Source organism: Salvelinus namaycush, unplaced genomic scaffold (assembly GCF_016432855.1).
Source record: "Salvelinus namaycush isolate Seneca unplaced genomic scaffold, SaNama_1.0 Scaffold593, whole genome shotgun sequence".
NCBI lineage: Eukaryota > Metazoa > Chordata > Actinopteri > Salmoniformes > Salmonidae > Salvelinus > Salvelinus namaycush.
Genome location: NW_024061301.1, coordinates 42,021 through 62,635, shown reverse-complemented (window position 1 = coordinate 62,635; position 20,615 = coordinate 42,021). Strand labels below are relative to the sequence as shown.

Sequence of the window (20,615 nt, the reverse complement as noted above, 5' to 3'; positions counted from 1 at the left end):
GCCAATACTTTGTCATGTATTTACCTGAGAATGAAAAACCGGGAGGCACCCCAATTTTCAAAGACATCGACGTCTGACACCCTCAAGGAACTTGGAGCACCACCAAGAGTCAGTCAATGTGTAGCCTAATTCTAATCTTGCCCATTACTAGATTGAAAATCATATCGGGCACGTGAAGGAATGTGTCTCCGTTGTCTTCCTCAGTTATGGTACCTGCAGCTCCAGAGTTTTTTCCTTGCGGATGTCAAGCAGCTGTCTCTGAAGAGCTTTGGTCCTCCGCCGGCTGCCCTCCTCCCTGCAATACACACAGACAGCAATCAGGCTCAATGTGTAAGTGTGAGTAGACTCCTGGCATTCTCTCAACCAGCTTCATGAGGTAGTCACCTGGAATGTATTTCAATTAACAGGCGTCCCTTGTTAAATTGTTGAATTTATTTCCTTCTTATTGCATTTGAGCCAATCAGTTGTGTTGTTTCAAGGCAGGGGTGATATACAGATGATAGCCCTATTTGGTAAAAGACCAAGTCCATATTATGGCAAGAACAGCTCAAATAAGCAAAGAGAAACGACAGTCCATCATTAAGACATGAAGGTCAGTCAATGTGGACATTTTCAAGAACTTTGAAAGTTTCTTCAAGTGCAGTCGCAAAAACCATCAAGCGCTATGATGAAACTCTCTCTCATGAGGTCCGCCACAGGAAAGGAAGACCCAGAGTTACCTCTGCTGCGGGGGATAAGTTCATTAGAATTACCAGCTTCAGAAATTGCAGCCCAAATATATGCTTCAGTGTTCAAGTAACAGACACATCTCAACATCAACTGTTCAGAGGAGAATGTGTGAATCAGGCCTTCATGGTCGAATTGCTGCAAAGAAACCAATACTAAAGGACACAAATAATAAGAAGAGACTTGCTTGGGCCAAGAAACACGAGCAATGGACATTAGACTGGTGGAAATGAGTCCTTTTGGTCTGATGAGTCCAAATTTGCGATTTTTGGTTACAACCGCCGTGTCTTTGTGAGACGCAGAGTAGGTGAACGGATGACCTCCGCATGTGTGATTCCCATCGTGAAGCATGGAGGAGGAGGTGTGATGGTGCTTTGCTGGTGACACTGTCAGTGATTTATTTAGAATTCAAGGCACACTTAACCAGCATGGCTATCACAGCATTCTGCAGTGAAACACCATCCCATCTGGTTTGCGCTTAGTTCCACTATCATTTGTTTTTCAACAGGACAATGACCCAACACACTTCCAGGCTGGGTAAGGGCTATTTGACCAAGAAAGAGAGTAATGAAATGCTGCATCAGTTGACCTGCCTCCACAATCACCCAATCTCAACCCAGTGATTACTACATGATTCCATATGTGTAATTTCATAGTTTTGATGTATTCACTATTATTCTACAATGTAGAAAATAGTAAAAATAAAGAAACCCTTGAATGAGTAGGTGTGTCCAAACTTTTGACTGGTACTGTAAGTATTCAGACTCTTTACTCAGTACATTGTTGAAGTACCTTTGGCAGCGATTCCCACAGCATGATGCTGCCACCACCATGCTTCACTGTAGGGATGGTGCCAGGTTTCTTCCAGACATGGCACTTGGCATTCAGGCCAAAGAGTTCAATTTGGTTTCATCAGAGCAGAGAATCTCGTATCTCATGCTCAGAGTCCTTTAGGTGCTTTTTGGCAAACGGGCTATCATGTGCCTTTTACGGAGGAGTGGCTTCCGTCTGGCCACTACCATAAAGGCCTGATTGGTGGAGTGCTGCAGAGATGGTCGTCCTTCTGGAAGGTTCTCCCATCTCCACAGAGGAACCCTGGAGCTCTGTCAGAGTGACCATCGGGTTCTTGGTCACCTCCCTGACCAAGGCCCTTCTCCCCCGATTGCTCAGTTTGGCCGGGCGGCCAACTCTAAGAAGATTGTTGGTGGATCTAAACTTATTCCATTTAAGAATGGAGGCCACTGTGTTCTTGGGGACCTTCAATGCTGCAGAATTTTCTTTGGTACCCTTCCCCAGATCTGTGCCTTGACACAATCCTGTCTCGGAGCTCAACGGACAATTCCTTTGACCTCATGGCTTGTTTTTGCTCTGACATGCACTGTCAACTGCGGGACTTTATATAGACAGGTGTGTGACTTTCCAAATCATGTCCAATCAAATGAATTTACCACAGGTGGACTCCAATGAAGATGTAGAAACATCTCAAGGATGATCAATGATAACAGGGTGCACCTGAGCTCAATTGCGAGTCTCATGTCAAAGGGTCTGAATACTTATGTAAATAAGGCATGTTTTTTTTTTTTTTATAAAAAAATTGTTCACGTCATTATGGGGTATTGCGTGTAGATTGAGGATTTTTAAAATTTAGAATAAGTCTAACGTAACAAAATGTGGGAAAATCAAGGGGTCTGAATATTTTCCAAATGCCTTGCACAGTGCTTATTCTACATTTTATTCTGTTACTGCCTGAATTCAAAATGTATTAAATAAATAAAAATGCTCACGATGTACACACAATAACCCTTTTTTTTTTATTTTTTTTTAGAAATGTTGGCAAATGTATTTAAAATTACACCTACTCATTCAAGGGTTTTTCTTTGTTTTTACTATTTTCTACATTGTAGAATCATTTTGAAGACATCAAAACTATGAAATAACACATATGGAATTATGTAGTAACCAAAAAAGTGTTAAACAAATCATTTGAGATTCTTCAAATAGCCACCCTTTGCCTTGATGACAGATTTGCGCACACTTGGCTTTCTCTCAACCAGCTTCATCTGGAATGCTTTTCCAAAAGTCTTAAAGGAGTTCCCACATATGCTGAGCACTTGTTGGCTGCTTTTCACTCTGTGGTCCGACTCATCCTAAACCATCTCAATTTAGTTGAGGTCGGGGGATTGTGGCGGGCCAGGTCATCTGATGCAGCATTCCATCACTCTCCTTCTTGGTCAAATAGCCCTTACACAGCCTGGAGGTGTGTTGGGTCATTGTCCTGTTGAAAAACAAATGATAGTCCCACTAAGCCCGGGTGGCAGGTAGCCTAGTGGTTAGAGCGTTGGACTAGTAACTGAAAGGTTGCAAGATCGAATCCTCGAGCTGACAAGGTAAAAATCTGTCGTTCTCCTCCTGAACAAGGCAGTTAACCCACTGTTCCTAGGCTGTAATTGTAAATAAGAATTTGTTCTTAACTGACTTGCCTAGTTAAATAAAGGTTCAATTAAAAATATATGTATTATTTTGACCTAAATTGCTTTTGTTTTAGAGATGAGTACTGAATTGGATTTAAAATTGTCCCATACAATAAGGGGATCTTCTATACCTATTAGAGGTCGTCTGATTAACTAGGGCCGATTTCATGTTTTCATAACAATCGGTAATCAGCAGCATGCTCGTAAGCATTCATTCAAACAGCACTTTCCTGCATTTTCCAGCAGCTCTTAGCAATGCTTGAAGCACTGTGCTGTTTATGACTTCAAGCCTATCAACTACCGAGATTGGGATGGGAATACTAAAGTGCCTATAAGAGCATCAAATAGTCTAAGGTACATTAAATACAAATGGTATAGAGAGAAATAGTCGACGCGTCATAATTCCTATAATAACTACAACCTAAAACTTCTTAACTGGGAATATTGAACCACCAGTTTTCATATGTTCAGAGCAAGGAACATAAACGTTAGCTTTTTTACATGACACATATTGCACTTTTACTTTGTTCCCAACACTGTGTTTTTGCATTATTTAAACCAAATTGAGCATGTTTCATTATTTATTTGAGACTACATAGATTTTAGTTATGTATTATATTAAGTTAAAATAAAAGTGTTAATTTAGTATTGTTGTAATTGTCATTATTACATACACATATATATAAAAAAATCGGCCGATTTAATCGGTATCAGCTTTTTTTGGTCCTCCAATAATCGGTATCGACGTTGAAAAATCATAATCGGTCGACCTCTAATACCTACAGTGGGGCAAAAAAGTATTTAGTCAGCCACCAACTGTGCAAGTTCTCCCACTTAAAAAGATGAGAGAGGCCTGTAATTTTCATCATAGGTACACTTCAACTATGACAGACAAAATTTGGAAAAAAAATCCAGAAAATCACATTGTAGGATTTTTAATGAATTTATTTGCAAATTATGGTGGAAAATAAGTATTTGGTCACCTACAAACAAGCAAGATTTCTGGCTCTCACAGACCTGTAACTTCTTCTTTAGGAGGCTCCTCTGTCCTCCACTCGTTATCTGTATTAATGGCACCTGTTTGAACTTGTTATCAGTATTAAAGACACCTGTCCACAACCTCAAACAGTCACACTCCAAACCCCACTATGGCCAAGACCAAAGAGCTGTCAAAGGACACTAGAAACAAAATTGTAGACCTGCACCAGGCTGGGAAGACTGAATCTGCAATAGGTAAGCAGCTTGGTTTGAATAAATCAACTGTGGGAGCAATTATTAGGAAATGGAAGACATACAAGACCACTGATAATCTCCCTCGATCTGGGGCTCCACGCAAGATCTCACCCCGTGGGGTCAAAATGATCACAAGAACGGTGAGCAAAAATCCCAGAACCACACGGGGGGACCTAGTGAATGACCTGCAGAGAGCTGGGACCAAAGTAACAAAGCCTACCATCAGTAACACACTACGCCGCCAGGGACTCAAATCCTGCAGTGCCAGACGTGTCCCCCTGCTTAAGCCAGTACATGTCCAGGCCCGTCTGAAGTTTGCTAGAGAGCATTTGGATGATCCAGAAGAAGATTGGGAGAATGTCATATGGTCAGATGAAACCAAAATATAACTTTTTGGTAAAAACTCAACTCGTCGTGTTTGGAGGACAAAGAATCCTGAGTTGCATCCAAAGAACACCATACCTACTGTGAAGCATAGGGGTGGAAACATCATGCTTTGGGGCTGTTTTTCTGCAAAGGGACCAGGACGACTGATCCGTGTAAAGGAAAGAATGAATGGGGCCATGTATCGTGAGATTTTGAGTGAAAACCTCCTTCCATCAGCAAGGGAATTGAAGATGAAACGTGGCTGGGTCTTTCAGCATGACAATGATCCCAAACACACCGCCCGGGCAACGAAGGAGTGGCTTCGTAAGAAGCATTTCAAGGTCCTGGAGTGGCCTAGCCAGTCTCCAGATCTCAACCCCATAGAAATTCTTTGGAGGGAGTTGAAAGTCCGTGTTGCCCAGCAACAGCCCCAAAACATCACTGCTCTAGAGGAGATCTGCATGGAGGAATGGGCCAAAATACCAGCAACAGTGTGTGAAAACCTTGTGAAGACTTACAGAAAACGTTTGACCTCTGTCATTGCCAACAAAGGGTATATAACAAAGTATTGAGATTTTGTTATTGACCAAATACTTATTTTCCACCATAATTTGCAAATAAATTCATTAAAAATCCTACAATGTGATTTTCTGGATTTTTTTTCTCATTTTGTCTGTCATAGTTGAAGTGTACCTATGATGAAAATTACAGGCCTCTCTCATCTTTTTAAGTGGGAGAACTTGCACAATTGGTGGCTGACTAAATACTTTTTTGCCCCACTGTATGTTTTGTCGGAAATAGTCAGTTATAAATACTTCTGTCCTAGTTAAAAACAAGTTGTCATCCATTAGGCTTTAACTACATTTTCAATATCCTCGCCCACGTGGAAATTCTGTAAGAGTAATATATATGCCAATTATTTGATGCTCCGACTGCAATCTGTCCCCTATCAACACTAACTTTTGGTGCCAGAGAGAAAGTAGTCAAGACGACTAAATTGATTGAGCCTCTGCCATGTATATCTCACTAGGTCAGGATATTTAAGCCTCCATATATCCACTAGTTCCAATATATCCATGATATTCGGGATTTCCTTAAGTGTATGAAGGGGATAGTTTGTAGTGTCATTTCCTTTACGGTCCATAGCGGTATTTAAAACCGTAATATAATCTCCCACCATGATAATACAGTCTTGTATAGCTTGTATGGTTGATAAACTATTATATATATTTTCAAAGAAGCGTGGATCATCATAATTTGGTCCGTAAAGGTTAATGAGCCATATCTGTTTATGGTCCAATAACATACACTGCTCAAAAAAATAAAGGGAACACTTAAACAACACAATGTAACTCCAAGTCAATCACACTTCTGTGAAATCAAACTGTCCACTTAGGAAGCAACACTGATTGACAATAAATTTCACATGCTGTTGTGCAAATGGAATAGACAAAAGGTGGAAATTATAGGCAATTAGCAAGACACCCCCAATAAAGGAGTGGTTCTGCAGGTGGTGACCACAGACCACTTCTCAGTTCCTATGCTTCATGGCTGATGTTTTGGTCACTTTTGAATGCTGGCGGTGCTTTCACTCTAGTGGTAGCATGAGACGGAGTCTACAACCCACACAAGTGGCTCAGGTAGTGCAGCTCATCCAGGATGGCACATTAATGCGAGCTGTGGCAAGAAGGTTTGCTGTGTCTGTCAGCGTAGTGTCCAGAGCATGGAGGCGCTACCAGGAGACAGGCCAGTACATCAGGAGACGTGGAGGAGGCCGTAGGAGGGCAACAACCCAGCAGCAGGACCGCTACCTCCGCCTTTGTGCAAGGAGGAGCAGGTGGAGCACTGCCAGAGCCCTGCAAAATGACCTCCAGCAGGCCACAAATGTGCATGTGTCTGCTCAAACGGTCAGAAACAGACTCCATGAGGGTGGTATGAGGGCCCGACGTCCACAGGTGGGGGTTGTGCTTACAGCCCAACACCGTGCAGGACGTTTGGCATTTGCCAGAGAACACCAGGATTGGCAAATTCGCCACTGGTGCCCTGTGCTCTTCACAGATGAAAGCAGGTTCACACTGAGCACGTGACAGACGTGACAGAGTCTGGAGACGCCGTGGAGAACGTTCTGCTGCCTGCAACATCCTCCAGCATGACCGATTTGGCGGTGGGTCAGTCATGGTGTGGGGTGGCATTTCTTTGGGGGCCGCACAGCCCTCCATGTGCTCGCCAGAGGTAGCCTGATTGCCATTAGGTACCGAGATGAGATCCTCAGACCCCTTGTGAGACCATATGCTGGTGCGGTTGGCCCTGGGTTCCTCCTAATGCAAGACAATGCTAGACCTCATGTGGCTGGAGTGTGTCAGCAGTTATTGCAAGAGGAAGGCATTGATGCTATGGACTGGCCCGCCCGTTCCCCAGACCTGAATCCAATTGAGCACATCTGGGACATCATGTCTCGCTCCATCCACCAACGCCACGTTGCACCACAGACTGTCCAGGAGTTGGCGGATGCTTTAGTCCAGGTCTGGGAGGAGATCCCTCAGGAGACCATCCGCCACCTCATCAGGAGCATGCCCAGGCGTTGTAGGGAGGTCATACAGGCACGTGGAGGCCACACACACTACTGAGCCTCATTTTGACTTGTTTTAAGGACATTACATCAAAGTTGGATCAGCCTGTAGTGTGGTTTTCCACTTTAATTTTGAGTGTGACTCCAAATCCAGACCTCCATGGGTTGATAAATTTGATTTCCATTGATCATTTTTGTGTGATTTTGTTGTCAGCACATTCAACTATGTAAAGAAAAAAGTATTTAATAAGAATAGTTCATTCATTCAGATCTAGGATGTGTTATTTTAGTGTTCCCTTTATTTTTTTGAGCAGTGTATTTACATTCACCCATCTACCTTGATGATCTGTTTGGACAATTTGCACATTCGGATCAAAATTACTGTTAATTAATATCATTACCCCTTTCGAGTTTCTTTGCCCATGGGAGAAATATATTTCGCCTCCCTAGTCCTTTTTCCACACAACTTCATCTAAAATAGTTGAATGAGTTTCCTGTAAACAATATATATTAAACTTCTTCTCTTTTAGCCAGGTAAATACTGATCGTCTTTTCTTATTATCTGCTAAGCCATTCATTATAACTGGCTATACTTATTTCACCATTTACCATATTGAGATACAAGTTTCAAATCTATTTATCATAATATATGTTTGTAAACTCACCATTTAAAAGTACCATAGTGATTGAGTATCCATATAGCTATACCATGATATTTGCATTGCTACTAAGTAAACCTCCAATTGTTCCCCACTATTCAGTTGTTCCATCACTGAGCCCAACTCAAGAAAGAACTTGATATACAGTTGAAGCTGTTTGAGAAGGCATGCAAAACGTAGCAATAATAGGGAGATTTGATTAACCATTGTCACGTCCTAGCTGATGAAACTCAGCTACACCCCAACGGTCCCCCGTTGTGACCATATTCCCAAGCATCTCTGTGTTGTCAGACCTTTGCCACCAGGGCCACAATAATATGCCCCCTCTCTGATTGTCCGAGTGTGACCCCCTCCCCATTGGTTACTGCAGCTAGTGTTGCCAGCACTGCCACTGCCTGGGTGGGGACACCCCACTGGAATCTCCACCAGTTAGGTACAAGGTCTTCAAGGTTCTCATTAGCAGCTTTGAGAATTTCCTTGTATATTATGCTCTCCCATCAGGGGGATTTGGCTTTGTAGGACCAACCCTGCCAGGCAGGCTCAGAATCTTGAGTGTGTGGTGCTGCTTTAGTAGGTCTCAGACCACATTCATCTTTCTGATTTGGCTGCGTATAGGCTACTTACGGTAGGTCCATAAAACAGATAAGGACTTCTCCTTAGCGTATGGGTCGCTCAGGTATAGGGTTGGGGATAGGCCAATAAATAAATCAACTACATGTATGATATATTTTAAAATGTATATCCCACATCTGCACAAAATTGAAAGCTCTCATAACCCCTGCTCACAAGCACACATGGGCTCTGGGATTTGCAACCACTATCCTTTTTCACTGACTCAACTCCACACTTTTTCAAACACAAAAACACACACCCCACCTTCCATCACAATACTCCTGCACATACCCACATACTGTGTCCTCTGTGTTTTATCTCTTCCATGTTGATTCAGTACTTTTGTGTTCCAGTTCCTTGTATTTTAAGATGTACAATTTAGTTAATTATCCTTTCTTCAATGCTATCTTATCAATTCATAAAATACAATAAATGGAAAGTCTAATACTAATTATTTTTCCAACATTCCCTACCTAGAATGGTATAGTGTAGTTGTAGTTTATTTATTTAAATTGTTGTATTTTATTGCTTTTCTAGATATTTTTTTAAATTACAATCCCGACCATGGCTAATATTGAGTGTTCCATTATTAGAATCCTCTATGGGAACTTTGTAATATTTAGAATAGCCATGGAGTAGTCTGTGTCTCGGAACATTTGGTTATCAATATACAGTTTATAGACTACGAGAGCTACACTTTTCCTTTTTAATATCTTCTCCTTGAAGATTGGACACAGAGCTTTGCGCCGTTCTGCAATTTCCTTCGGAACTTATCATTCATGCCTATTTTCGTGCCAGTGAGTCTTTTACCCAGGCTTTCAACCATTATTTTATCTTTAAAGAAAGCAAATTTGGCAAAGATTGGGCGCTCATATCTCGGGTCCTCTCTGTCCGAAACAGTGTACACGTTCAAGTTGGATTTTGTCAACAGCTTCGCGTGGGTTCTGAAGCGCTGTAAGAAGGAATTCCTTCACCACATTTTCAGGAACTTCTCCTTTTTCTTGGATAGCAGTAAGTACCATATTTTCTCTCATAGATCTATTCTGTATGTCAAGTAAGGCTTCTCTCAGAAATATGTTCTCCTTTAAGTTCATTTAACGTCCATTTCAATCTTATTGACTGTACCTTTAAGCTTGTTTGTTTCTTTCTCCATTGTCGCAGCTTTTTCGTCACTCGTCTCGAGGCTCGCCTTCAACTCCTTTATATCTTTCCTAACTAATTCAAGTATGCAGTTTGTCGTCGATCGATTTTAACAGATTGGTTTCCACCCTTACCATTCCCGGTAGTGAAAAGCATAAATCGTCTGTGTCCGTCAGTCTCATTTTCTTTTGGAGATTGGTTCTCCTTGTTTACTCTGTCATCTTTGGTGTTGCTTGTTGTTGTAATATTTGTCGATACATTTCTTAAGCCTGATGATTTGTTTTGTGTTATCCAGATTGAAGGTTATTACCCACGAGTATGTAAAGTTCTAATATTTAGTCTTACAGATATTGAATATTATGATTTTATCTTGAGGCAATCTGCACCTGTCACGTTCCTGACCTGTTTTCTCTTGTTTTGTATGTGTTTAGTTGGTCAGGGCGTGAGTTGGGATGGGCAGTCTGTGTTGTTTGTTCTATGTGGGAGTGTTGGTTAATTAGCCTTATATGGTTCTCAATCAGGGACAGGTGTTATTCATTTCCTCTGATTGAGAATCATATATAGGTAGGCTGTTTTACACTGTTAGTTTGTGGGTGATTGTCTTCCGTGTCAGTGTATGTTGCGCCACACGGGACTGTTTCGGTATGTTTGTTCGTTCGGTTTTTGTGTAGTCTATTTTCCTGTTCGTGCGTTCTTCGTGTCATGTAAGTTCGTTTGTTCAGGTCTGTTGACTGCGTTTGTTATTTTGTATATTCTCAAGTGTTTCGTGTTTGTCTATCATTTAAATAAATTCATTATGACTGCATACCTCGACGCGTATTGGTCCGACCCATGCTTCTCCTCTTCAGACGAAGAGGAGGAGAGCAGCCGTTACAGAATCACCCACCAACAAAGGATCAAGCAACGAGGGCGAAAGAAGCAACAACAAACGCAGGATTACAGGAATTGGGAGGAAATTCTGGACCGCGAAGTACCAGGAGAATATAATCGCCCCAAAGCTGAGCTGGAGGCAGCGAAAGCAGAGAGGCGGCGATTTGAGGAGCAAGCACGGAAACAGAAGGTGGAGAGGCATCTGGGTTATAATTCATGGGAGGAGATCGACAGATGGGCGATCGACCCAAGGAGAGTGCCGGAGCCCGCCTGGGATTCAATGGAGCAATGTGCGGAGGGATACCGGAGAATGGAGGCAGCACGACGACGCGGTAGGAAGCCTGTTAGACAAGCCCAAAAATTTCTTGGGGGGGGGCTTAAAGGGAATGTGGCGAAGTCAGGTAGGAGACCTGCGCCAACTCCCTGTACTTACCGTGGAGAGCGAGAGTACGGGCAGATACCGTATTACGCAGTAGAGCGCACGGTGTCTCCTGTACGTGTGCATAGCCCGGTGCGGTACATACCAGCTCCTCGTATCTGCCGGGCTAGATTGAGCATTGAGCCAAATGCCATGAAGCCGGCTCTACATATATGGCCTCCAGTACGTCTCCTTGGGCCGGCTTACATGGCACCAGCCTTACGCATGGTGTCCCCGGTTCGCCTACATAGCCCAGTGCGGGTTATTCCACCTCCCCGCACTGGTCGGGCGACGGGGAGTATTCAACCAGGTAAGGTTGGGCAGGCTCAATGCTCAAGGGAGCCAGTACGCCTGCACGGTCCGGTATTTCCGGCGCCACCTTCCCGCCCCAGCCTAGTACCACCAGTGCCTACACCACGCACCAGGCTTCCTGTGCGTCTCCAGAGCCCAGTTCCTCCTCCACGCACTAGCCCTGTGGTGTGTGTCTCCAGCCCGGTACCACCAGTTCCGGCACCACGCACCAAGCTTCCTGTGCGTCTCCAGAGTCCTGTGCATCCTGTTGCTGCTCCCCGCACTAGCCCTGAGATGCGTGTCCCCAGAGTCCTGTGCATCCTGTTGCTGCTCCCCGCACTAGCCCTGAGATGCGTGTCCCCAGCCCGGTACCACCAGTTCCGGCACCACGCACTAGGCCTAATGTGCGTCCCCAGGGTCCAGTATGCCCTGTTCCTTCTCCCCGCACTAGCCTGAAGGTGCGTGTCCTTAGCCCGGTGCCTCCAGTTCCGGCACCACGCACCAGGCCTACAGTGCGCCTCATCCGGCCAGAGCCATCCGTCTCCCCAGCGCCATCTGAGCCATCCGTCTCCCCAGCGCCATCTGAGCCATCCGTCTCCCCAGCGCCATCTGAGCCATCCGTCTCCCCAGCGCCATCTGAGCCATCCGTCTGCCCAGTGCTATCTGAGCCATCCGTCTGTCCCGAGCCATTAGAGCCGCCCGTCTGTCCCGAGCCGCTAGAGCCATTCGTCAGTCAGGATCTGCCAGAGCCGCCAACCAGACAGGATCTGCCAGAGCCGCCAACCAGACAGGATCTGCCAGAGCCGCCAACCAGACAGGATCTGCCAGAGCCGCCAACCAGACAGGATCTGCCAGAGCCGCCAACCAGACAGGATCTGCCAGAGCCGCCAACCAGACAGGATCTGCCAGAGCCGCCAACCAGACAGGATCTGCCAGAGCCGTCAGCCAGCCATGAGCGTCCAGAGCCGTCAGCCAGCCATGAGCGTCCAGAGCCGTCAGCCAGCCATGAGCGTCCAGAGCCGTCAGCCAGCCATGAGCGTCCAGAGCCGTCAGCCAGCCATGAGCGTCCAGAGCCGTCAGCCAGCCATGAGCTACCCCTCAGCCCAGAGCTGCCATTAATCCTGAACTGCCCCTCAGTCCAGAGCTGTCTCTCTGTCCGGAGCTGCCCTTCAGTCCGGAGTTGCCCCTCTATCCTGAGCTACCTCTCTATCCTGACCTACCTCTCTGTCCTGAGCTATCTCTCTGTCCTGAGCTACCTTATCCCGGTGCTGCCCCTTATCTCAACGGTACCCTTTAAATTAAGTGGGTGGAATAGGAGGGTGGTCATTCAGAGGGGAATACGGAAGCTGGGATTGACTATGGTGGGGTGGGGACCTCGCCCAGAGCCTGAGCCACCACCGTGGTCAGATGCCCACCCAGACCCTCCCCTAGACTTTGTGCTGGTGCGCCCGGAGTTCGCACCTTAAGGGGGGGGTTATGTCACGTTCCTGACCTGTTTTCTCTTGTTTTGTATGTGTTTAGTTGGTCAGGGCGTGAGTTGGGATGGGCAGTCTGTGTTGTTTGTTCTATGTGGGAGTGTTGGTTAATTAGCCTTATATGGTTCTCAATCAGGGACAGGTGTTATTCATTTCCTCTGATTGAGAATCATATATAGGTAGGCTGTTTTACACTGTTAGTTTGTGGGTGATTGTCTTCCGTGTCAGTGTATGTTGCGCCACACGGGACTGTTTCGGTATGTTTGTTCGTTCGGTTTTTGTGTAGTCTATTTTCCTGTTCGTGCGTTCTTCGTGTCATGTAAGTTCGTTTGTTCAGGTCTGTTGACTGCGTTTGTTATTTTGTATATTCTCAAGTGTTTCGTGTTTGTCTATCATTTAAATAAATTCATTATGACTGCATACCTCGATGCGTATTGGTCCGACCCATGCTTCTCCTCTTCAGACGAAGAGGAGGAGAGCAGCCGTTACAGCACCGCTGTGTAGAGTCTGCCATCTTACCTCCGTTCCCATCTAGTGGATTTTTTTTAACACCGGCTATTTCTTTTCACTTTGTCATACAGGCCAGGAATATGGAGTGAATGCAATGTTGTTGATCTCTTTGTATTTCCAAGTATTGGGATCATGTTATGGGTATGCTTGTCACCGGCAGGAACTGAGGAGTTTGTTAGGATCAAAATAAATATGAAAGAAGAAAAGCCCAGTTAAAAAGTTACAGAGAAACCCACCTCAGTCTTCTGTGAACAACTACACAAATTTTTATGCAAAAGACACCAGAAGGGCTTTCCAAGAGGTGTTGACTGTTCCTGAGTGGTCTAGTCTCAGTCCTGACTTAAATCTGCTTAAAAAAAATCAGAGACGAGGTTTAAATATCGCTTTCCGTCAATGATCCCCAACCAAATGTAATGAACTTTCGCAATTTTGACAAAAACAATGGATATATTTTGCCCTAAGAGTTGTGCAAAGTTGGTAGAATTCACAGCTGTAATGTCTGCCAAAGGTGCTTCCACCAAGTATTTAAGATTTACGTCGGCCTCAGCCCGATCAAATCCTGCCAGTCTGCACAGCGCGATATCAACCCAGAGCATATCGGACTGATTTTTCTCCACGATATCTCCGGATTCCTACCGCAAGCTCTGAAACTTTACACCGGATCATCGCAGCTAGCTAGCTGCTATCCGAGTGGCTAAAACTGGCTAACGTTTATGTCCCGAAGCAAGCACCAGTTAGCCTGGAGCTAGCCTCGAGCTAGGCCCATCACCTGGCTAGCCGCAGAGATCCATCAGTCAATTTCTGGGCTACAATACCTCTTTTGCAATTTGGCCTGGACCCCTTTACTGCCGACACGGATCCACGCTGATCCATTACAACTGGTCTGCCGACGTAACCGTCCGAGGGGGTTTCTACAGGCTCTTCCGTTGCGACGTCCCCCTGAGGCCCATCTGCTAGCCTGCTAGCCCCGGCCTGCTAGCTGTCTGAATTGCCGTGTCTTCAGCTCGCCAACTTACTCAATGGACCCTATGATCACTCGGCTACACATGCCTCTCCCTAATGTCATTATGTTGGTTAGTGATTATTGTCTTATTTCACTGTAGAGCCTCCAGCTCTGCTCAATATGCCTTAGCTAGCCCTTTTGTTCCACCCCTCACACATGCGGTGACCTCACCTGGCTTAAATGGTGCCTCTAAGAACAAAACCTCTCTGATCGTCACTCAATGCCTAGGTGTACCTCCACTGTACTCACATCCTACCATACCCTTGTCTGTACATTATGCATTGAATCTATTCTTCCGCGGCCAGAAATCTGCTCCTTTTACTCTCTGTTCCAAACACACTAGACGACCAGTTCTTTTAGCCTTTAGGCGTACACTTATCCTACTCCTCCTCTGTTCCTCTGGTGATGTAGAAGTTAACCCAGGCCCTGCAGCCCCCAGCATCACTCCCAATCCCCATGCGCTCTCATTTGTTGACTTGGTTTCATGCATGTTAACATTAGAAACATCCTCCCTAAGTTTGTTTTATTCACTGCTTTAGCACACTCCGCCAACCCGGATGCCCTAGCTGTGTCATAATCCTAGCTTGGGAAGGCCACCAAAAATCCTGAAATTTCCATCCCTAACTATAACAGTTTCCGACAAGGTAGAAGTGCCAAAGGTGACGGAGTTGCAATCTACTGCAGAGAGAGCCTGCAGAGTTCTGTCATACTATCCAGGTCTGTGCCTAAACAATTCGAGCTTATACTTTTGAAAATCCACCTTTCCAGAAACAAGTCTCTCACCGTTACCGCTTGTTATAGACCCCTTCAGCCCCCAGCTGTGCCCTGGACACCATATGTGAATTCATCGCCCCCATCTATCTTCAGAGTTCGTACTGTTAGGTGACCTAAACTGGGACATGCTTAACACCCCGGCCGTCCTACAATCTAAGCTAGATGCCCTCAATCTCTCACAAATTATCAAGGAACCTACCAGATACAACACTAAATCCGTAACCAACCTCTTAGATATCATCCTGACCAACTTACCCTCTAAATACCTCTGCTGTCTTCAACCAGGATCTCAGTGATCACTGCCTCATTGCCTGCGTGCGTAATGGGTCCACGGTCAAACGACCACCCCTCATCACTGTCAAACGCTCCCTAAAACACTTCAGCGAGCAGGCCTTTCTAATCAACCTGGCCCGCGTATCCTGGAAGGATATTGACCTCATCCTGTCAGTAGAGGATGCCTGGTTGCTCTTCAAAAGTTCTTTACTCACCATCTTAAATATGCATGCCCCATTCAAAAAATGTAGAACTAAAAACAGATATAGCCCTTGGTTCACCCCAGACTTGACTGCCCTTGACCAGAAATGTGCATCCTGTAGCACTAATTCCAAAAAGTTTTGGGACACTTAAGTCCATTGAGAATAAGAGCACCTCCTCCCAGCTGCCCACTTCACTGAGGATAGGAAACACTGTCACCACCGTTAAATCTCCGATAATCGATAGTTTCAATAAGGATTTTTCTACTGCTGGCCATGCTTTCCACCTGGCTACCCCTACTCCGGCCAACATCTCAGCACCCCCTGCAGCAACTTGCCCAAGCCCCCCCCCCCCCCCCCCCCCCCCCCCCTCGCCGCCTCCCCCACCCAAATACAGACAGCTGATGTTCTGTAAGAGCTGCAAAATCTGGATCCCTACAAATCAGCTGGGCTAGACAATCTGCACCCTCTCTTTCTAAAATGATCTGCCGAAATTGTTGCAACTCCTATTACTAGCCTATTCAACCTCTCGTATCGTCTGAGATCCCCAAAGATTGGAAAGCTGCCACGGTCATCCCACTCTTCAAAGGGGGAGACACTCTAGACCCAAACTGTTATAGACCTATATCCATCCTGCCCTGCCTTTCTAAAATCTTCAAAAGCCAAGTTAATAAACAGATCACTGACCATTTCAAATCCCACCATACCTTCTCCACTATGCAATCTGGTTTCCGAGCTGGTCATGGGTGCACCTCAGCCACGCTCAAGGTCCTAAAAGATATCATAACCGCCATCGAAAAAAGACAGTACTGTGCAGCCGTCTTCATTGACCTGGCCAAGGCTGTCGACTCTGTCAATCACCGCATTCTTATCGGCAGACTCAATAGACTTGGTTTCTCAAATGACTGCCTCGCTTGGTTCACCAACTATTTCTCTGATAGAGTTCAGTGTGTCAAATTGGAGGGCCTGTTGTCCAGACCTCTGGCAGTCTCTATGGGGGTGCCACAGGGTTCAATTCTCGGGCCTACTCTTTTCTCTGTATATATCAATGACGTCGCTCTTGCTGCTGGTGATTCTCTGATCCACCTCTACGCAGACGACACCATTTTGTATACATCTGGCCCTTCTTTGGACATTGTGCTAACAAACCTCCAAACGAGCTTCAAAGCCATACAACACTCCTTCCGTGGCCTCCAACTGCTTTTAAATGCTAGTAAAACTAAATGCATGCTCTTGAACCGATTTCTGCCCGTACTCTCCCGCCCGACTAGCCTCACTACTCTGGACGGTTCTGACTTAGAATATGTGGACAATTACAAATACCAGGTGTCTGGTTAGACTGTAAACTCTCCTTCCAGACTCACATTAAGCATCTCCAATCCAAAATTAAATCTGGAATAGGCTTCCTATTTCGCAACAAAGTCTCCTTCACTTATGCTGCCAAACATACCCTCGTAAAACTAACTATCCTACCGATCCTTGACTTCGGCAATGTCATTTACAAAATAGCCTCCAACACTCTACTCAGCAAACTGGATGTAGTCTATCACAGTGCCATCCGTTTTGTCACCAAAGCCCCATATACTACCCACCACTGCGACATGTTTGCTATGCTCTCGCTGGCTGGCCCTCACTACATATTTATTTTTTGGGAAAATGTTCTATAACTTTCTTTCACTTTGAAAATGTGGAGTAGGTTGTGTAGATCTATCGGAAAAAACATCAAATGTAATCCCTTTTTAGATTGAATTTTAAGGCAGACACTGTATGCAAGTCCTATAATAAGCAAAGACAAATTATAGCTCTGTTTTCAATCAAAATAAAACAGGCTCATAGAAATGGCTGGAACGGTATCATACACATCCATGCATTTGATACCATTCCATTTACAACATTCCAGATATTATTACAAGCCACCCTCCCCTCAGCAGCCTCCTCTTTGTGTGGGATTTGAAAGAATTTGACTATTGCCTGCACAGACAATGAATTATTAGCCTACATATTCATATTGACCATAACCTGACCTGATTATTATGTCCTGGAGGTTGGCCTTCCTTCTTTTCTCTTCTTCCACAGCGAAAAGCAAGCTGTGAAAGGTCCCTTTCTCTTGCAGCTCTGCCAACACATCAGCAATCACGTGACCCACAAACTGACTGTATGCCAGGAAGACAGAGAGAGAGAGAGAGCATGATCGTTATGTATGAGGTAGATGGCATACAGGGTACTTTTTGGATTCACAGTTAATACAGTCTGCTCTGCACCTTGGAAATGTTTGACAAATGTAAACAATGGCAATGTGTTTAGTTCAGTGGTTAACCTGAAAAAGATCCCAATGAAAAGTTGTCTCGTGTGCATAATAAATCATAATACATCTCTGTTTGAAGCACAGAGTTGTGGGCTTCTATTTTATTAAATTGTCTGGAACCTAGCTCTGGTCCAAGTCGGAACGTGCACTAAAGCCCCGAACAAGAGCTATCTGGAACCCACCTGTCTCTCTGCACCTTGGCCAGGTTGTCAGGGGACAGTGGGTCCTCCTCTAGCGTGCGGTTCAGTTCCTTCTGGGATCTGTGCAGCTCACGGGTGGCATCTGACAGTCTCCCAGACTCTCTCTCAAACTGACGGGCTGCTTTCAGGTTCTGCTCTGCCCCTTTCTGCTGTTCAAGGACCTGTCCAATGTCGGCTGACACAAACTTCCACAAAAACATATGAATACGGGCTGAATAGGAGAAAATTACAGCTTAGATAGCAAGCATACCATTAATTTGCTAAAGACGCATCATCGCTTGAAAAAGCCAATTGACATTAGCTCCGCGTATAATGTTAGCTGAGGATAATCAGATAATACCTTATCAGCTTCTGGACGACCCCTGTAGGTGTCGGGCATGATGTGACCCAGCACTGCCAGCTGTGCCTCACAGTCCTGGAGCACTGTACACACGCTGAGCAGCTCTACCCCAGACAAAGGAACCGACATCCTGATGGTCTGTGAACACTGAATTCGAGCGAAATTAGCCAAGCAATTTACAACATCACCTATCTAGCTAGCTACTAACGATACCGTTTTCTAACTGTGACATTTTTGTGTTAGAAAATATCCTGGGCAAAATGCTCAATAACACAATCAACAGATTCGTAGCTAGGTATATTTCTTACGTGTCTTCACGGAACGTGTTGAAGTTTACTAGCTATATTTATGGACAATAAAAGGCCAGTAGTTTAACTAGAGCATAGTTTAGCTTGTCTAGCAGCACACTTGGTAGTTTACCCCGGTTACCCTGGTAACGCACAACATTTGATTATTGTTTTCAAAAAATGACATTCTTATCTACTTTGATTATAATGTTGTGTGAAACGCACGAGAATGCAATAAAGTGACAGTTAAATAGTTAGATACAAATAAATACATGTTTTGATTATGCGTTTCTGTCGTAACCGACTACGTGAATTTCCCAGCATTCCATTCCAACTTCCTTTTCCGCCATTTTTCTTACAGGGAAGGTGAGAATTACAAAAGGCCACTTTTATAAAATCGAAATGTCTATGTTATTAAGTCTACATTTGGCATAATGTAGTATAACTCACTCACACAAACACGAGTCCAGCTCTTTGGCAGATTTTCAGTCTGTGTTGTCTCTCTGTTCAGTTTTTCACAAATGTTTTTTGGCCTCCTCCACGTCTCCTGATGTACTGGCCTGTCTCCTGGTAGCGCCTCCATGCTCTGGACACTACGCTGACAGACACAGCAAACCTTCTTGCCACAGCTCGCATTGATGTGCCATCCTGGATGAGCTGCACTACCTGAGCCACTTGTGTGGGTTGTAGACTCCGTCTCATGCTACCACTAGAGTGAAAGCACCGCCAGCATTCAAAAGTGACCAAAACATAAGCCAGGAAGCATAGGAACTGAGAAGTGGTCTGTGGTCACCACCTGCAGAACCACTCATTTTTTGGGGGTGTCTTGCTAATTGCCTATAATTTCCACCTTTTGTCTATTCCATTTGCACAACAGCATGTGAAATTTATTGTCAATCAGTGTTGCTTCCTAAGTGGACAGTTTGATTTCACAGAAGTGTGATTGACTTGGAGTTACATTGTGTTGTTTAAGTGTTCCCTTTATTTTTTGGAGCAGTGTATTAATACATGGCTATAATCAGTAGGTGTTATATGTAGAGTTAGCGACCAAGCCTATGTGTTGAGGTGCTCCCACAATAATGTGATTTGTACCACATCTAGGGCTGTGGCGGTCATAAAATCTTGTCAGCTGGTTGTCATGCAAAAGCTGCCTGTCTCACGGTAATTTACTGTTAATTAACATCAACACGTTTAACATTTCCAGGTATCCATGCAAACATGACGCCGATGCACACCTTTGGAACATCTACATTTAAAAAAACGTATAATAAATCAATTCAATATACACCATCACAGTAAATCCATGATTTGTTCTAGGCAGGTCTAAAGAAACATGATGATATGAAGAAAATGTATTTCAGAAGAACAGAACATGAGTTAGCCTACTGTATGTTATCTGGCTGTGAGCCATGCCATAGGCTGTAGGTTTGTTCATTTAGCAGACAAGATACTTTTGTATATATAGTGTATGTGGACACCCGATGAATGAGTGGATTTGGCTATTTCAGCCACACCCTTTGCTGACAGTTGTGTGAAATGGAGCACATAGCCATGCAATCTCCATAGACAAATATTGTCAGTAGAACGGCCTTTCTGAAGAGCTCAGTCACTTTCAATGTGGCACCGTCATAGGATGCTATGGCTATGTTGAGCATAAAAGTGATAATTTGAACAGGTCCTATACACTAGATTTAGAGTTATTTGGCAACTTTAGTTGTGAATGATATAAACCATAGAATGTCTTAGAAATCAAAAGATATATGGGCTGCATGTGACTATAGGCTATTGATCATTTGAGAAAGTCACAAAAAAAGCTTGCCACTTTTCCGCTGGTTCATTTCACTCATGTCAGGTAGGCTACTCCGGTTATTTTGCCTTGACAGGTGATATTCC

The 20,615-nt window shown here is 44.6% G+C and overlaps 1 protein-coding gene across 1 annotated transcript; it reads right to left on the bottom strand.

Moving 5' to 3' along the window:
• Positions 1-105: 105 nt before the first annotated feature.
• Positions 106-18,731, bottom strand: LOC120041962 (dynein regulatory complex protein 9-like). Its single transcript, XM_038986836.1, has 4 exons — positions 18,436-18,731; positions 18,078-18,280; positions 17,615-17,743; positions 106-295 (listed from the first exon to the last, which is right to left on the bottom strand). Exons 1-4 carry the CDS (start codon positions 18,562-18,564, stop codon positions 205-207), a joined length of 552 nt encoding a protein of 183 aa, XP_038842764.1. The 5' UTR covers positions 18,565-18,731; the 3' UTR covers positions 106-204.
• Positions 18,732-20,615: the final 1,884 nt, after the last annotated feature.

What these genes read in the sequence shown, in the direction of transcription:
- LOC120041962 (XM_038986836.1), bottom strand. Translation starts at nt 18,564, where the DNA reads ATGTCGGTTCCTTTGTCTGGGGTAGAGCTGCTCAGCGTGTGTACAGTG. An exon ending in GCCAAGGTGCAGAGAGACAG is followed by an intron (nt 17,744 to 18,077) that starts GTGGGTTCCAGA and finishes CCTGGCATACAG; the next exon opens with TCAGTTTGTGGGTCACGTGA. An exon ending in CTCCAGGACATAATAATCAG is followed by an intron (nt 296 to 17,614) that starts GTCAGGTTATGG and finishes TGTGTATTGCAG; the next exon opens with GGAGGAGGGCAGCCGGCGGA.